Below are 19,002 nucleotides of genomic sequence, written 5' to 3' on the forward strand. Positions count from 1 at the left end.
AGGCCACCAACCTTTCTACATGGATGACCAGGTTTACGTCATCAGCAAACTTGAGTGTTTTGACAGATGGGTCGTTGGAGGTGCAGTCATTGAAGTAGAGGGTGGAGAGCATGCAACCCTGTGCTGATAGGGATTCTGAAATGTTTCCCCATCTTAACGTGCAGTGTCCAGTTGGGCAGGAAGTCAGTGATCCACGGGCAGATAAGAGTCCGATACGTTCAGCTGGGGGAGGTTTGTGCTGTAGCAGGTCCAGAATAACTGTGTTGAAGGCTGAGCAAAAGTTCAAACAATATCCTCTTGCATGTCCTTGGGACGGCATCGTCCACAGACAGATCTATTGGCTCTGTAGACGAACTGCATGGGGTCAAGGAGGGTGTCGATGGTGGTTTTGAGATGGGACAGGACCAGATGCTCAAAGGTTTTCATGATGACCGAGGTGAGTGATGCAGCTCTGTAGTCATTCAGGCTGACTGAATATGTCAGTGTAAACAGGGAAAGCTGGTCAGTGCAGTGCTTTTGGTAGTCAGTGCTGTTTGGTTCAATACATGAAACGAACACAAACTCCGCTTCTTGTTTTGTGATTGTAAATGTGTTACTGGCGTAAGAGTTTCAGCACTGTTCCATGAATATCTAAAGAGGTATATTTGTGAGAAAGCAAAGAAATCTATGATTCATTTTAACAACAAAGTTCTGATTTTATTCCAAAAGTGTTGAATAATTGCTAGAACCTTAACAATACAATTAAAAAAAATTAAAACCAATCCATAATTTAAACATTCAGTCCACAAAAATAACATCAATATATGTATGCATTATTAGCGATTGTTACAAAAACCTACAAAACAACGATTATCTATTCACAGGGTACAAAATCTTGCAAAATATCAAGAGCAGTGTGACTGTACAGCAGTGTGACTGTACAGCAGTGTGACTGTACATTGCAACTTGTTTCAGTCGTCTTCATCGTTTCCTCCAGTACAGGACCTCAGTCAATGGAAAAATGCACTTCCCTAAAACCCTCATCTTCACCTGACTTCTTCCAGTCTTCTCCTTGGTCTTTGCCATCATGTGAATTTATTTGTGAGATTGTTAAAGAAAATGGTGAGCAGGGCTTTAAATCTAGAATCCTTAATGGCTACATTCATTTTTGTACTTGTAAATTAAAGATATATACCGATTGATTCTTGAAGAATAGAACTTAGAAATGCCAAATGAGGTTATCTCAACTGTCGTACCTCATCAGAAACCAAAATATAAACTTGTTTTACTCCAATGGTAAATAAAATACTAAAATCACAATGAATTCAGTAAAATATTTGTTACATTTAAGAAATCTGTTCCCAAGTATTCCCACAAATAAAATAAAAAAGACGTATGTGATCGTGCCAATGTAATCAAAGTATGAAATTATTGTACTTGAAAATAACTCTTTTTGGGCTTAGTTGTTGTCAATTTGTCAATTTACAGTCTACAAATTATAATTATTTTCTGTCCGCCCGGACAAAAATCGTCCAGCGGCTGAATCTAGTGCCCTACCCCTGCTGTATAGCCTCAAAACATGGTTACAATGATCATTTTGACCTCATGGAGGGTCAGTCCTGAAATTGAAGATGGTTACATTTTACCAGGCCCATCACTCAGCAAAGGCGGGTGACCACCTTGTTATGGTTTCAATTAATCCCAATAAGAATCATTACAATCAATTGACAATCTTGTTTTTGGCTGTGCTCGGTAGAATCCGAAAGGCAAACAATCCCCCTGTGAAGCATGAAAACCACAGAATCTCACTGCTGATAGGTACTTATCACAGTGGGAGACCGTTCCTTCTCTTGCATTTAAAAGGATATGATTCATAATCCAAGTTCTGTGTCAATACTCCAGTCAATATAAACTCAGCATTGTGAACATCTGTAAGGAAGAAACAGGGGAGACAAGAGGTAGGTTTAGCCTCGAGTCAAAACAGGATGCCGTAACAATCAGCCACATTCAAAGCACATGTCCACATTGACAGGTTCCTCTTACCAATGTTCTTCAAGAAGTAGTCTCTACATAGATGAAGATCATTCTCACAGGATATCAGAATGATCTCAGGAAGGTTCTGAAAATAACAGAAAACATTCCATGAGTTCAGTAATAGAAGATCCCCTCCGTCATTCTTCAAGTACACAGTTATCACAGTTCTGTGACTACATGGAGATGACCAGTACCTTATTCTGCTTGTGCTCCATTATTTTGCGGAAGGAGGGCTGCTTGAGGAGCACCTTTCCTCCTGCGCTCTCTATGATGGCTTTCATAGTGGTAAGGCTGGGACAGATCCCAGGGGTAATATAGAAATACTTGCCCTAGGGAGGGAGAAGAAAACAGAAGACATGTTTAAGAGCCAGTTGGGAATCTAATGCATCCAATCAGACAAATGGACTCTTATCACAATCTGATGACTCAACAGAACAATTCAAATATCTCCAAATATCCACACATGGGTGTCCACTAACCAGGCAGATGGATATTGGGGATAGATTCCAGAAGTGCATGGGATCACTAACCTTGAAGAGTGGTGCAGTGTGGGCCCTCTTCAGTGACTCTTCCAGACTGAAGCCGAACAGCACCTCTGCCTCTGCATCTTTTAGCATGTAGTTCTGCTCATCTGAATGGACAAACACACACATACTCTAAAGCCAAACAGACTCCCTCTAAGAACATATACACTCTAAAATTATACACACAAAAAGGATGACATCACAACAGTATCTCCAAACTGAAACTCCCTCCCACAGATCCATTATCTAATAACTGAATGCCAACTTAAAGCTAAAATCCTTAGTAGCTACATACATTTTTGGACTTTATGATATGTACCCATTGACTCTTGAAGAATATAATTTATAAATGCCTCATGAGCTTAGGTCAACTGTCATATAGTCTTAAAATATGGTTAAAACTATATTATTTGTCCTTGCATCAATAGCTCAGTCTGTGAATTTGAGAGTGGTTACATTTCTTCAGGCATATCACTCAGCGTTTTTACTAAAGCAGAGGCGGGGTGACCGCTTTGTTAGTGTTTCGATTAAGGATTCTCGCTTTAAAGTACCAACAAACTTCTGGCTCTTCCAGCTCTCTTCTAACCACTCAGGGGTGACGATGTGCTCGACAATGGACATCGCCGTGAGGAACTTCACAGTCCTCGTCACCTTGTTGGCCACCAAATGGGTGCACTTTTGAGCACTCTTTGCGATCTCCCCTCCAAGGTTGTGCAGCCTCTGAACAGACAGAAGGGGACATCGGATGCATTGTTAGAGGCAGAGAGTGGTGCGAATCGGATGTGAGCCTGTAAAAACGTTTACCTAAATATCGGTGATTGATATACTTGCCAACAGTAATTCACAACAAAGGCTGTTTCCTGCAGACTCTTGCTCAGCTGTGCATAAACATAGAAATAACAATTACCTTCATGAATTGTTGGACCTGTGTTGGCTCAAAGCCGGTGAAGAAAATGTACGGTGTGGATTCTGGTGGAAGCTTCTTGGTTGGGGCTTCGATCTCCTCAAGTCTACAATTGAGAGAATATTTGGGTCATTGGGAGATAAAGTTTCAGACTGTCCTGTGAGGATCCGAATGGGTCAGATCAGCTTGGCAATGGATGACAGTAACCAGACCTTCTCCCACCCACAGACGGGGGAAGAGGGAGCTGCTGCCGGGTTGACAGCTCACACCCTGTCGTAAATTAAAGGAGAGGAGATCTAGGGTCTCCCTCACCAGTATTCACCAAAGGATTGTCTCCGTTAACAGACTTTTCCCAACGAAACTCTAACACGTTCAAAAAGTGAATACTGGATCAATATTTCTAACATAAGAATGTGGGGAATTGTCAGTGATCTATAGAAAACTAATGTCATATGGTTTGATATTTTGTGGTGTCATTAAAAGTGTTATAAAGGAAATACTGTAACTTGGAAAGTATATACAGTACATGTACAAAGTCTCCATCCTCTACGTTGTATATGAAATACGATGAAAGTATTTTTGTTAAGACCTGAATGCAATTTTAGGAGCCATGAGTTAATTTGTCTCCTATAAAACTTTGCATAGTAAGTATCCACGCCCCGAGTGAGGTCAGAGAGCATCAGCCTGACGATTTGGAGAAGAAAACTCCCCTCTCAGACAATTACTGGTACAGCTAATTAGCTGTCCTAAGAAAGGTATCTAGAAAAGCGAATTTAAGTGGGACCAATCCATTACTCTTCTCAAATCACTGTAGTACGCTACTCTCATCACCCAATGGGAACCCGTCGACACGGCTAGCTAGCCTCTTCCAAGGAGGATCTTCCAGAGTGAACAACATTAGAAGGAGGAGACCCCTTTCGGACAATCAGAGCTTTACAAGCGTGCCGCTGAAAGGTCCATCATCCTTCCTAAGGAGGGCTGGTTCTGACAGAGATCCACAGCGAACGAAGGCAATCACATGTAAATACATTCATGATTTCTTACTCCAAACGGGCGGCGGATCGTGTGCACAGTATATGATTACTGCGAGAAAAGTTTCTAAAATGTATCAACGATAAGTGTCTATTTTTTTCTCTCTCTCCCCCCTCTCCATGTCGTTGTGTAACAAGCCGCAATGTGGTGTCAGTCCGCTAGGGACCTTTTCCTAATGTATTAAGTGTGTATGTTATCCTGTGTTATCATTTAGTTAGCTTGTAAATAAATAATTAAACCAATTTGTGTAGTACTAAAACATAAGTAAGGCTGGGGTTTTTGCAGATGCAGGAGGTTACGACTGTTCAGAATGATGATGTGATACGAGGTTATGATTAATACGTTGACTGTTTTATGGATGTGACAGGTAAAGATCTTTAGAGTTAATTCGGGAGATGATGACCCTTTAAACAACTGCTCTCGTGGTGCCCCAAATTCCTAATGAGTTAATTGTTACATGATTAATTTAAATCAGTTAACAATTAAAACAGTTAGTTGATTAGATAAACAACAGTCATAAGATTAATGAAAGTCACGACATATCCCTATATACAAAGATGTATTTTTAGAAACAAATATTTTTACAAACAAATTCTGCAGATTGTCTAACTCATCTTCATACCATGCCACACACCACTGTGAAAACTAGGGTGATGGAGAGTCTCACCTTAGTTTCTTATTTGGATGCTGGGAGATCGACTCAGACTGTTTCTGCTTTTGTTGCAACTGCAATGCCGCCAACGCATCAGGCGAAACCTTCACAGGAGCCCGCCAAGCACCTACAATTAAGTCCAAAAGGAGAAAAAGTAATTATATTCACACCTATGTTTAACAGATGTTTGTCCATCTTAACAAAAACTCCCATATAAAGTCCCCTTGCCCCCACTGTAAGACTTCTGAGCCCTGTACCCAGTAGGGTCTGAACCAGATGCTGGTTGGGGATGAGTGGTTCCTGCAGGTTGAAGTTGGAGTATCTGCTGTGCTGGACCTGCCGGAGGACTTCAAAGTTCCCCAGGAGAATGTCACAGAGCCACTGGGCGTTGACGCAGGGGATCCTCCACTCCTTGGCCTTCTCATATTTCAGACCACTGGGGCTGAGGAGACAGGGAGGGAGAAAGGGTTAATAGATGGGTTTACGACAGTAGAGTAAAACGGACATGATACAAGCATTAACACACACATTAATTAAACCTGACACCCATCCACACAAACATGAATACGCCAATGACTTGATTGTGCCAACAACATTTACATGCCATTCATAATAGGTGAGAGCATATCAAGGTCATCTCTTACTCTTTACAGATGAGCACAGTGTTACTACGACAGAGGTAGCCTGTGTATCTGGCTCCTGCCAGGTAGGCCATCAGCTTCAAGTCGTCACGTTCTGAGTCCACAAAGCCAGTTACGGAGATGATCTGAGGAGAGAATGATAGCAATGTCAATGGACTTAGTATAGAAGCTAAGCTATAAGCGCCATTTATGAGTCATAGGCTTGCAAGTCTAGTCATTACCTCATGATACACCAAAGCAAAATGTATCATTGTTTCAAATTAAAAACATACGACAGCAACCCATGTTAGATGTTATTAATGGGGTGCGATAAAAAGGAAGTGCTGCGTACGTGTTGTGAGCAGGGCTTGGCTCCTGGTGGGAAGGCGAAGGGGAGGTGTAGGGTTCTGTGAGGAGGAACCATCTTCTTCTTCTTCAGGATAGTGTTCAGCCAGTGGGCAGTGACACAGCGCCTCCCCTCTCGTAGGGCCTGAGGTACAGCAACAAGAGAGATTACATTTAAAACCTAATCTAACTGACATACACAAAAAGATTTTGGCCTTCAAACAGGCCTTTCTAATTTTTTATTTAGCCTTTATTTAACTTGGCAAGTCAGTTAAGAACAAATTCTTATTTACAATGATGGCCTACCCCGGACGACGCTGGGCCAATTGTGCACCACCCTATAGGGCTCCCAATCACAGCCGGATGTGACACAGCCCGGAATCGAACCAGGGACTGTAGTGACGCCTCTTGCACTGAGATGCAGTGCCACCTCGGGAGCCCTTTAGCTGATATGAAAAACGATTTAGTGATGCTTACCTGGACATACATGCTGCTGACTTGAGTTTCACAGAGCAGGTGAGTGCAGCGGTTGCTGAGAGAGGAGTCCACAATTCCGCCATAGGCCTGGATAATCTGTGATTGACAAAATACAACTCAGCAATGCAAGGGGCAAAATAGTAGTTGAACAAATGCAGTTATAATGCTGTTTGCTCAGATACAAGATAAAGCCATGAAAAGACTGAAAGTCTTTCTCTTACTCTCTTCCACGTGGCTAGGAGCTGCTTGTCTGCCATCTGCTCTGGGTAGTCAGCGATAGCAAACACACAGCCCACCAAGAAGCCATCTTCTGGAACTACAGCAGCAAATAGAAAGATGATTGGTTAGTCAAACAAATCATAATCACAACCATTAAAAACAATGATGATCATTGGATGTATTTCATCCGATCACAATTGCTTCATGTATTTTTCTAATAGATTTTTTTTGTAATGAACTGAAACAGAAAGTGAAACTGACTGAAATCTGTTAGTAAGAGTGAACTTACTCTCTTGGCCTGGCTCGTGGCCAAACAGCTGGTGCACTTGAGGAAGCGGAGGCTGTAGTGACCCTTGCTGCTGCTGGCTCGGATGCTGCTGCAGCGACTGCTGCTGGCTCTGGAGATGCTGCTGCTGTTGAAGCTGCTGCATGTGCTGCTGCTGCTGCATCTGTTGCTGCAGGAAATGCTGCTGCTGTTGGAGGTGTTGTTGATGGAGTTGCTGCTGCTGGTTCTGCTGCTGTTGGAGCTGTAACTGGAGCCTGTGTTGCTGTAACTGCTGTAACTGCTGTTGTAAAGCATGCTGCTGCTGCTGTTGGAGCTGCTGCTGCTGTATGGGCGGCCGGGGGAGCTGCTGTGGTCGCAGCTGTTGCTGCGAGAATGCACGTGGCGGTTGTTGCTGGGGGAAGATCTGTTGTTGGTGGATCTGCTGTTGGTGCGGCTGCTTCTGGATGAACTGATGGGCCGGTTGTTGTGACAACTGAGGAGGAAAACCTTGCTGAGGAACCTGTGGTTGCTGTTGGTGGTGCAACTGCATGATTTGCTGTGGTGGAAGATGCTGCAGCATGGGGTGCTGTTGCTGTGGCAGCTGCTGAGGTGGGTGTTGTTGTGGCTGTTGGGGGACCTGATGGGACTGCTGCTGCAGTAACTGCTGCTGTGCTTCGGCTGTGTGCTGCTGCTGACCTTGGGGCTTCACTTGGTTGAACAGGAGCGGGTTGGGTTGGGTGTTGGGCTGGCCCTGGTTCGTTTGCTGCTGCTCCAATGTCTTTGTTGAGGCAGAGAGACCCTGTAGGATCCGTGGTAAGAAACCAAACAATTTACATTTTAGCACTGCTTTTAGAAATGGACTAGGAAATTTGAACATCCAAGTATTTTACCCCACTAAAGCAAAAAGAAACCAAGCAAGAAATAAAGCTTTTGAGCACATTACAGGACAGTATTCTTACATGTGCAACATTGGAGGGTCTGGTGGTCTGCTGGATGTCAGAGTTGTTGGTGATGTTCCGTAGCGTCCTGGCCGCTGGGCTCCAGCCTGCCATGCCCTCTGGCCTCTCTGCCCCCGGCTGGGCACCACTGGGTCCCAGGGCAGCCCGGGTGTCTGGTGGCCCTGCACTGCCCGGCACAGGAGGCACGCTGGCACAGAGGTTGATCAGGCCAGAGTCCTTCCCTGGCTGCAGTCTGCGTTTGGGACCTGGGGGTGGCCCGGTAATCTCTACTGGGGTCCAGTTCAGGTTCCGTTCCTCCTTCTCCGTGGAAGAGTCGTCCGAGTCGTCGAACATGAGCTCGTCTCGTCGCTCAGCTTTGGGCGAGGTCCCTCCTCGGCCACTAGCAGGGGAGTCGTCTCTTGAGGAGGAGCTGGATCTCCGGGACCTGGGGCCTGGGCGCCTGCGGCCTGGAGGGCTATAGCTACCCTCGGAGAGAGACTCATACTCACTCTCCTCATCCTCTTCCACCTCCTGGTAGGTCAACCGGGGGTGGTACAGAGCCTCGTCCTTCCGGCTCTTGTCCAACGCCGAGTGTGTGATCCACTCCGGCGTGACGATTTTGATGCTGCTGTGCTTCAGGGCGACCTCATACTTTTCCTGGAACACACAATTTACACCATGGATCCACAGACATACAGTTCCGGTGTAAAATATGTTAGTGTGTAACTTACTGCGAAATTGGTGTTGTGGTGTCATCTGACCAACAGAGTACCGCTATCAATATTGCAGATGTCAAGATGAATCGTTTTATTACAATACAACCTGAAGTAATAAAAATGTGTTGTGTCCAGTGGTTAAGCAAGGACTAGACAACCCACAGGCAAGCTCTACCTCCTGGTGCCTGAGCACAAAGACAGCAGTAAAAGAAGACATCCCCTTCCTGCAATAACCATCAGGCATACCCGAGCCAAAGCAAGGCTAATAAAATATCCAAAACAAGGAAGGCCTCAGCAGGCGCCTCAAAAGATACTAAAATTAACAACACGCAGACATTCTTTCTCAAAAGACTGTTCAATACACCAATTTGTCCATGTGCTCCATGTTTTTCCCCCTATATTTGCCTTTGAGTCAGGAGAGCATTGTAATTATTTTACATTAAAAAAAAATGAACGTATTCCATCACACAAGAATGACAAAGCAACTTTTTATGGCTCTTATAGAACTGAAAAAGAATTACCCCTTTTGGCTCTGGAACAATCAGGTGAGTGCATTTCTTGTTTAGGTTGAGTTGACAGTCACCCCCATAAAAAGTCATCAAGGCCCAAAGAGTGTTGAGATCTTCTGGTAGCTAAACAAAGAAATGCATGAGAAAGACGTTAACATTCTATAAAAGACTCATCCTATGAATCCATAAACCATTTCATAGATACGTGCATAACAGTTAAAAAGGTAATATGTAAAAGGCACATACCTTTGGCAGACATGCCGTGACACCGAAGAATATCTGTCCCGACTCTGGGGAGAATCCTGTAACTCTGTATTATCTTTTGTCAAGGAAGTCATTCAACTCAAGTGTTAGGCTATTCGTTCAGCTTAAGTGTTAGAATATCAATCAGAAACATAAATCAATTGCTCGTAAAAAAAAAAAGAAAAAGGTTACGGTAGCAGGTCTCCACATCTTACGGACAAAGTCACCCAAGACGGCTGAAAAACAAAGAAAACACTTTAATGGTTGAACTCTTCTTCTTCCCTTCACACCAACAAGGCTACAGGTTTGTTAGTGAATTGACTACATAAAAGGGATCTATAATTCACATCCTTACCTTGACAACTGGAAGGTCAAAGACCTCTCGTGACTCCCCAACCTCTGGGTTATCCCCATCCTCTGCTATGATGTGTGTAGCCAAGGCATTGTATGAGACCTCCTTTCCTTTCCCCGCTTTTAGGAGCTGGACAACCTAAAGTGCACATGAAATCACACCAATGAAACAAAACAGAACACCCGGGGTCAATTGCACCAGTTATAGGCACATGATATGTCCATGTGTAAAATCCTGTCTCAAACCAAAGTGTGATAATGGAAGCCAGTAGGTTTCCAAGATGTTATGCATAAATCATGGGGTGGCCTGAAATGGACGTTATCAATAGAAGATACTGTTGATTGCAGCTGTATTAGTAAATGACAAAAAAAACTATTGCAAACATAAGCGCAATCGAGGAACAATTCCATTTTTCAAGACGTATTTGATTTTTAATATACCCCATGTACACGATTGATCAAATTACAGGGGTTACAAGAGAGTAAATTTAAGGCATTATTTGGCAGGAATTTGGAACTTGCAGCTCTACAATGGCGGGCATGTCCTCGCACATGCGCAATGTCAGGCGCACAATTCAGCAAGCGGACGATGGGCTCTCACCTCAATATATTATCAATCCAGCTCGTTCTATGGTAATCCATACAATTCAAACATTAGGACATTTCTGTGTTTTTGTCTTGCTAGCTAACTGCATTGAATTGGATAACGTCCCTAGAATGCCAGGGTAATGTTTAGCAAGCTAGGTAGCTATCAAACCTAGCTCGCTAGCTAACGTTAGTATCCAGCTGGCTATGGTAGTTCGGTAACCTCGTCTGGATCAATGACAACTTCATATCTATTTGTAAATCGCAATAAATGTATTAATTCAAACGGCACATCCGCAAACCATTCGGGTTACAAATGATCAATTTCAAGTCTGATCGTTAGCTTTTCGTTACGCTAAACGGCTATCGGTAAACATTGGTTGGCTAACGTTAGCTAGCTAACGTTGAGCTCTTCACCTTTTGGTCAATGTCCCCGACCACGTAGAATTTAACTTTTTTGAAGAGCTCTTCTGGGACCTTCGGTTCTTCATCCGACATTACTATCCATAAAATGCTAATCGGGATATGTAAAACAAGATTACTAACAAGTTAAAGGACATTAAAAAGTTATTCCACTGCAACTGTTCATCTCAAGGCAACATAGACTAGCGCCAAATCTCACTGTGCGCGCGCCATGGACCAGAGCATGTGACGATGAGGGGAGTGGAACAGAATAACATTCTTGTTTCAAAAGGGGCGCACGGAGACAACGATTAAAGTTACTTTAAAACAGTTACAGAGTTTAATGGCTGTGATAGGAGAAAACTGAGGATGGATCAACAACGTTGTACCTACTCCACAATAATTGACAGAGTGAAAACAAGGAAGCCTGTACAGAATAAAAATATTCCAAAACATGCATCCTGTTTGTAATAAGGCACTAAAGAAAAACAGAAAATCAAATTGGCAAAGAAATAACCTTTATGTCCTGAATACAAAGCTTTATGTTTGGGGTAAATCCAACACATCACTGAGTACCACACTTCACATTTTCAAGCAGGGTGGTGACTGCATGATGTTATGGGTATGCTTATCACCGGCATGGACTAAGGGGTGTTTATGATTAAAAAAATAACGAAAGAGGAAAACATGCTTCAGTCTGGTTTCCAACAGATACTGGGAGACAAATTCAGCTTTCAGCAGGACAATAACCCAAAGCACAAGGCAACACTGGAGTTGCTTACCAAGATTACATTGAATCAGCTTAAACATCTATGGCAAGACTTGAAAATGGCTGTCTAGCAATGATCAACAACCAACTTGACAAAGCTTGAAGAATTTTGATAAGAATAATGTCCAAATATTAGAGGTTTACCCAGAAAGTCACACAGCTGTCATCGCTGCCAAAGGTGATTCTAACATGTATTGACTCAGGGGGTTAAATACTTATCTAATTAAGTGTTTTTTAAAAAAAAATTAAATACAAAAATCATTGACACAAAATGACAATTAAATCCATTTTAATCTCACTTTGTAACACAACAAGATGTGTAAAAAGTAAAGGGCAGGAGGTCGATAGCCCCCAAAACAAAACTACCCCCATGTCAGGCAGCTCCTAGACAGAGCTTGATGCAGATGTAGTGACGATGGCCTTTTATTTAGCCTAGCTGTGGCAGAGCAGGAAAATAGACATTTTATCAGACTGTAGCAGTCACAATTTATGATATAATGTGGCAAGCCATGCAAACAAAGACAGATCATAAGTGTGGACATGCAGAATGTTTTAAAGGCCTTCCCTCCATGAAAAAATGTATATAAACGTACTGTATTCATCTTTAAGGGTAATAATGTGTATGTTAGATTGTGACTGCTATCAGGCTAACATCTACTATAGGCAATGATGTAGTGGTAAAACAATAGGTGGGTAAACTGATCGCTGGTCATGGTGAAAAAAGTTACGCTTACTATACATTCAATGCATTTGTCTGCAAAAGGTGGATAAACTGTTGGGCAACAACAAAGGTGGGTAAACTGTGTTTACTTGCGTTTACACTCCACTACACCACTGACTGTAGGACTGATAAAGACTGTTCTTTTCTATAAAAAAGGTGGGTAAACTGGGCAAGCTGGGGCCAGTTGTGCTGTTACAGGGGCCAGTTACATTAGACGTTATTGTTGTCATATCGTTTTCTTCACTGCATTGCAGGCATTATCAGGCAAAAGACCATGTTCATAATCATTAGTGTTCCGCGTTGCCACTGTGTAATAACGGATGTAAAAAAAGAACTATAGCACAAATTAGTTATGTAAAAATGATTTCATACTCCACATTTAGGGGGGCCACAAGGGGGTCCAAAAGGGGGGGGGGGGGGGCACTAGCCTGCTACACCACTGACTGTAGGACTGATAAAGACTGTTCTTTTCTATATTCTTGAGACATGGTTTCCCCTATGTTTCAAACACGTGTAATTCACATTTTCAGAGATGTCTTCTACTGTGGAATTCATTCCTCCACAGTTCTTAGCTAATTGGCCTAATTACTTCATTAATTAGAAGGTGTCCAATTGAAGTCCTGTCAAACTGGCCACAGCGGGTGTGTATGAAATAGCCTATAGTTAAATAGCCATAGTGAATTATGGACATCAGTGTGAAAAGACCTTGACAAACTCTGAAATGCATCCAATTAAATCTGTAATGGGATCACTTAATTGACAGCTACATTACATATGAGAATGTGACTTCAGAGTTAGAATTTGACATCCTTTATCTGAAGTGTTTGACAAGGTGAAGCAGTTTGATTAAAGTCAATTTTACCCATGCGAGCATATTGTCTTTCTCCTTTACAGGTGTAGCATGCTCACGAGGATTATATGAATCAAGCATGACTATTGAGGTAAGTACCTGTTCAATTGCAAGCACATCATCTCAGTTCATAAATTAAGTGTAGTGACCATTATGGCTCTATGATTTCATGACAGGAAGTCCATCTTGAAGCAACAGCTAACATGCTGTGCCGAGGTCCTTGGAAACATTTTGGACAGTGAAAATGTTTCATATATATTTTGGACATCAGAAACATCTGATCATTCATAGAGCACATAAACAAACCTAATTGTTGGGTCACTGATTCTCTGGTTCCATAGATTACTTTCTATGAGGTAAATTTGGGTGAACTATCCATTTAGATAATGCATCTTCTTTGTATCCACTGAATGTTTTTCCAAGGACTTCAACAAGCTGCCACTAAGCATCACAAGTAGACCTTGTAGTCTATATTTTATTTGAGTTTTTAATTTGAATTACATTGAGACGTCTATTTTCTCACTAACAGGTCTGCCACCAGGCTCACCAGCAGCAACCATCCTGTATCAGTCCCTTCCCTTCTGAGGCAGCTTCTTACACAATCCTGGTGGGGGACTGACAGTCAGCCTTCCGCCCAGAGATTTCTGGGAGCAGGGCCAACTTTTCCTCTCTGGATCAACTCCATGGTAACGGTTCTGTTTCTTATCCGAGCTGTGCCTCGGGTCATGAAGATAAGTGTGTATTCCATCCATGAATCATGGATCACATGTGGCCTATGTTGATCATTTTGTAATGACAATTATTACTTTTATGGACCTATTTACATAACAGATTGTTTGGAAAATTACCATAAACCAGGTTTTTAGTTTAGCATGTTAACATGGTAAAAAAAAGTATCTGATATGCCAAAATGTTCTTAGATTACAGTTGGAGAATCAACTGAAGAAAAAACAAAAAATGTATAAAATCCTGTGTATCTCAAATATCTTAACCCAAATGCACCACTAGGAAGCACTGTTTACACTTTCTGCTTATACGCCGGCTGGTTATCAGAATAACTCTGGATAATGCAAAGCAGAGGCACCTGCTGGAGAGAGACAACATTATATTATTTATTTTGCCCGTGAAAAGAAATTCAATAACTACTTTCTGAGTGAGAGCAGTGATTGAAATCACAGAAAGTCACACACACAAACGCATGTGCATTGTGCACACACTTCAAGAAACACTTCAAGGCTCTTTCAAACATTTTCTAGGGCCAATAGGTCAAACCATCGTCAACTTTTATGGTACAGTATAGGCTACCTATTGTTAATTTCAATATGGAGGTAAGATAAATTAAATTATGGAAATATTCTCTAAAGAAATAGTGAAATATTATCAGGGCTATTACATTTTAATAGCATTCTGTTAATTGAAATCCTGAAAATGGCCTGCCGGAGCAAAAGGGAAAGAGCCAGCATGTCTAATAAAATATCCCTGGGGTCCATATACACTAGTACTTACACAGGGATTCAATCAGTGGGCTCAGATTAAAAAAAGGAAGCAACACATTTTTAATTGGGGCATTGTTCCCTGATAATCTATCAGAACAATACTATTTGGTCGATGGAATAACACATCACTAAGGTACTGTAAAGGAGAGGGCTTCTAAATGGGATTCTACATTAGATCAAGGTCGTAAGTTATCAATGCATATTAAGAGAAGTTATTGAAAACAAACATATGTTATTTCATGGTCAATTATAATGCTGAATATTCAAGCCAGTTACACCAAGCACAACACAGTGGTCTCAGTCTTTCAAATGTTCAATATTTGGAGGTCAATGCATTTCGTGACTTGCTTCTTTTAACTGGGTACAGTATAGGCTATTGTTCAACTTCATGCTGACAAATGATTAAAGTCCTCAGGACAGAGTGATTCATTATTTGTTAAATAATATTTAACATCAAGCAAATGCATTTACTGCACTTTGAATGAATCAATTTTGGCACCAAGGTTCAAACATTTCTGCTTCCCACCACCCTTTTTCATCTTTCCTTGTCTCTAGCTCTGAGAGTGTGTGAAGCTCTTCATGAAGTGTTCTTGACAAATTGCCTTATAATGAGAGGCCAGGTATTTTATCAAATCAAATGTCACATATGAACCATAAAAAGATGTCACCTAACAGTTGAGCATATTATAATGTATTATACATTCACGATTGAGTGTACATTGTAATGTACGTGCATATTTCTACAGGGCTAAATTAGTGTAAAATATATGAGTTTACGGGTTATTATTGAATAACTTTCAAATATGATCAATGACTCAATGAACTTAATATACTGTATCATAGACTACTGAAGACAAGTAAAAGTCCACTAAATTCGTATTATGCACATGAGCAAACACATGGCTGGAATCCTTGTCTGTAAATGGATCAAGACACTTTTGCTTAGCATTATCAAGTGGTCCTAAATTGCACGGCTGGTGTCAGTTAAATTCCATTCAATTCAATTAAAGATCCAAATCATTATATAGGCCTATAAGAATTGATCAAGTACTCTATTTCACTGAATTACGCAATAATCTCTTTCCTGAACTGACCGAAATTAAAATGCAATGGACCAAAACCCTCTTTTGTTGCTGTAGCCTGGTAGTTTCTGCAACCATGGTCCCCCAAAAAGCAGAGGAAAAGACTAGAGTGGAGTTGACTGGAGAAACCCAGACTGGCTCAGTTTCAAACGCCTATTCAGATGGGATTTATCCACGCCAGGGCGATCAGGGGGATGAACCAGTAATTAAACCCCAAAAGCAATCGTCCCCTTGGCCTTTTCAACGTCTTGTCACTGGTCAAGGAGACTTGGTCACTTTGCACATGAAGGAAAGTGCGGACAGTGGGACAGATCAATAATCTAGACCCCTCAGACTCAACTCCGGACCTCGAAACCAGCTCCACCGCATTTTTTCATTGTTCCCCTCTAATCAAGGATTTATTTAGACCTGGGACACCAGATGAGTGCAATTAATTATCAGGTAGAACAGAAAACCAGCAAGCTCCGGACCTCTTAGGGTAAGATTTGAGTACCTCTGATCAAGGCTATGAGTAGATAACCAGCATGTCCTAAACTAGTTTCACTCTATTCCTCCAATAAGTTACATGTTTATGGACAAATACACATGTAAATGACACGTAGCCTATACCTATATTAAAATTACATTCTTGACAACAAGCAGTTGAGTTTGGTAACGGATTTATTTTACCGTTATTCACGATTAATTTCCCTGGGATATGACATTATGTGATGTAACATCGTTGTACATGAATGGGTTATATAAGGGATAATCAACGAGGGGCTATGCGTTCTTTGGAAAATAATGTTGAACGACGTGCACGGTGTGTTCCACGACGCGCACCACCACCCCACACCGGGAGAACGTTTGTTTTTTTTCCTTAGCACTACACAGCTGATTCAAATAATCAAAGCTTGATGATGAGTTGGCTATATGAATCATCTCTGTAGTGCTAGGGCAAAAAACTAAATGTGCACGGGGGGGCCTAGGAAACCTTGGTCAACTGAATAAAATGTGTCGGAAGATTTAGTTATTAGGCCTATACAGTATGTTAAACAGATCTACATCATCTAACCTAAAGGAAAACACTATGAAAGTTGGATATGTCCTAACCAGAAAAACCTTATCAGAGTTGAGACCAGTGTTCCGCACAATTTTCACCAACAGCTTTCCAGACTAAATAGGAAGTGGTCAGTAGCCTAACCTTTATCCGCATCCTCGGGGACCCCCTTAGTGTTTTCTCCCTCCGTTTGTTTTTCAAAGGCCAACAGGAAGCAGCAGGATCCCACATGACCCCTGCATTGTTACAGAGCAGATATCACAGCCATTCAATGGAGCACATCTGTGTGCTGCTGATCTGAGGCTATGATCTGTGAGCTGCAGCCAACGCTATAGCGTTCATTCACAAATCCCTCTGACCCTCTAGCGTATAACCCTTTCTGAAGGGGACGATAAACCAAATAGAAAGATACATTTACCCGAATAGAATGTTTGGCTGGGCTAGGAGAGCTAGGATGGAAGTAAGGAAAATGGGCATCAGGTAGGCCTAATAAAAACGTCTGGAGATTATTCAGTTCAAATAGGCTAGACTAGAATTATTGGACTCATAAGGCAATATATTCCCAACTGTTTAGACTAAGTCATGATGCAGATTTTTTATTTATTGAGTTGAATAATAATAATAATAGGCTATACAGAAAAGTGTTTAAGGAAAAGGTGCGTATAGGTTGGTTGAACTGCGATGTTTTAAATATGAGCAGTTAATTATAATTTTTGAAAAAATACGAGTTGGCCTAAGACCAACTCTGTAAAGGGACGGATTGCACCTTTGCAATCAATAGCCGACACCTGATTATATTTCTGTTTTACAAACAGATTTGCAGATTGTGAGAGTTGAGGATGTCACCACGAAGCACAGAAATGTCCATGAAATCTATTTCAATGGCTAATATTCACATCTCTGCACATTTGTTCATCTTTGCACTTCAATTGCAATATTAGGTTATATAAGATACGGTTTTGCTCAATTACACAAGAAAGGCATAGTCACCATTTCAGTAGGCTATCGAATCTGCATGAGCTTAATATAAAATAAACATTACACACTTGTTGTGGTTTATTAATTAGCTAAAGTTACTGCTCAAAAGTGAGGTAAGTATTTTGACTTTTGACTGTAAATCCTCTGGAATGCGGTTAAATAAAAGGTCGTTGAAGGGAGGATCTACTTTCTATCACCTGCCCTGATTTAAATGACGGAAACGTAGGCTAGGCCTATAGAATGTCATTCTAGGATCCTTGTTTTGCAAGAGAAGTTCAAAGCAGGTTAAAAGACATTTCGAATAATGAAGTAGCCATAATACAGACTCAACAAAACCCATCTGACATCTGCTTGGACCTCTGACAACTTCAAGCTGTCTTTTCGATTACAGGCTCCAACTTCACCAATGAGTTCTGGTAAATTTGCAAATAAGCATTGTAGAACAGCGTAAATAATTTCAAATAACGTCAACACGTCTGCGGCACATCAGTTTCAATTGGACCACGAATGCAGTATTCCCTAAAAAGTTTTTCAGCCAATTGGAATTTCAGTGTTCGCTTCGTCACATGTAGCCTATACGCGCACCTCACCGTCCATGATAAAAGTGAGCGTTTCAAAAGCTGTTCATAAGCAAAGCACGTTGTCCTATTAAGTGCTATAGGCATTTGAATGTTGCATTTAATGTTTGGTGCAGGTGCACTTTTTAAAAATGTTTTACCTTAACAATCAATATGGCATCAATATGATATGCAAACATAGGCATTATAGCCTGTATCACGACAAAAAATACCCTAAACAAAACTAATCACAAACGTATTGAGACACTAGGTCTACAAAACAATAGGCCAATATTTTTCTAAATTAATTTTTTTGGGGGGAGGGGGGTAGAAATTATTCAAAACCTTTTATGATTTAATACAGCCGTATAACGCAAAGGTTTGACCATATTTCGTGAACACATTTTTTTTAATCTGTTTTTGATAGGCCTATCTATATGCAAAGGTTTTGTATTCGTGATGTATAAACCCGTAACCTCTACATCCCTCTATTAAGACAATGAAAAAGGGAAAATAGATCAGCTCAATCCAACTCAACATTCTCAAACAGCAGCCAGTTTTGGACATTTCATATTTTAAAAGTAGCAGTCCAAAACATACATTTTCTTATTAGTTGGGCTTACAATCACTCCCATCAAAACACGACAGCCTCAGGTCATCATTTATCAATAGGCTATTCTCGTGTATTATTTTTGTACAGTAATCTTTTGCGGAT

At 41.3% G+C, this 19,002-nt stretch overlaps 1 protein-coding gene across 2 annotated transcripts; it reads right to left on the reverse strand.

Moving 5' to 3' along the window:
- Window positions 1-674: 674 nt before the first annotated feature.
- Window positions 675-11,072, reverse strand: LOC106599330 (PAX-interacting protein 1). 2 transcript variants are annotated; one of them, XM_014190506.2, is made up of 20 exons: window positions 10,811-11,072; window positions 9,813-9,947; window positions 9,650-9,693; window positions 9,461-9,524; window positions 9,227-9,337; window positions 8,011-8,646; window positions 7,076-7,850; window positions 6,789-6,883; window positions 6,568-6,663; window positions 6,098-6,235; window positions 5,770-5,891; window positions 5,383-5,567; window positions 5,141-5,252; window positions 3,445-3,547; window positions 3,089-3,257; window positions 2,544-2,644; window positions 2,208-2,342; window positions 2,023-2,098; window positions 1,848-1,908; window positions 675-1,080 (listed from the first exon to the last, which is right to left on the reverse strand). In XM_014190506.2, exons 1-20 carry the CDS (start codon window positions 10,889-10,891, stop codon window positions 1,065-1,067), a joined length of 3,255 nt encoding a protein of 1,084 aa, XP_014045981.2. In that variant the 5' UTR covers window positions 10,892-11,072; the 3' UTR covers window positions 675-1,064. The 2 variants fall into 2 exon arrangements, with proteins under 2 accessions (XP_014045981.2, XP_014045980.2); XM_014190505.2 differs by having other exon boundaries at window positions 7,076-7,859.
- Window positions 11,073-19,002: the final 7,930 nt, after the last annotated feature.

The sequence above is a fragment of the Salmo salar genome, chromosome ssa03 (genome assembly GCF_905237065.1).
Source record: "Salmo salar chromosome ssa03, Ssal_v3.1, whole genome shotgun sequence".
In the NCBI taxonomy this organism is placed as follows: domain Eukaryota; kingdom Metazoa; phylum Chordata; class Actinopteri; order Salmoniformes; family Salmonidae; genus Salmo; species Salmo salar.

Excerpts from the sequence above, each read along its gene's own strand:
- LOC106599330 (XM_014190505.2), bottom strand. The coding sequence starts at position 10,891 with ATGTCGGATGAAGAACCGAAGGTCCCAGAAGAGCTCTTCAAAAAAGTT. Across the intron at positions 6,884-7,075 it reads CCACGAGCCAGGCCAAGAGA|TTCCAGAAGATGGCTTCTTG; the intron begins GTAAGTTCACTC and ends TTGCTGCTGTAG. Across the intron at positions 3,548-5,140 it reads CATCCAAATAAGAAACTAAG|ACTTGAGGAGATCGAAGCCC; the intron begins GTGAGACTCTCC and ends TCTCAATTGTAG.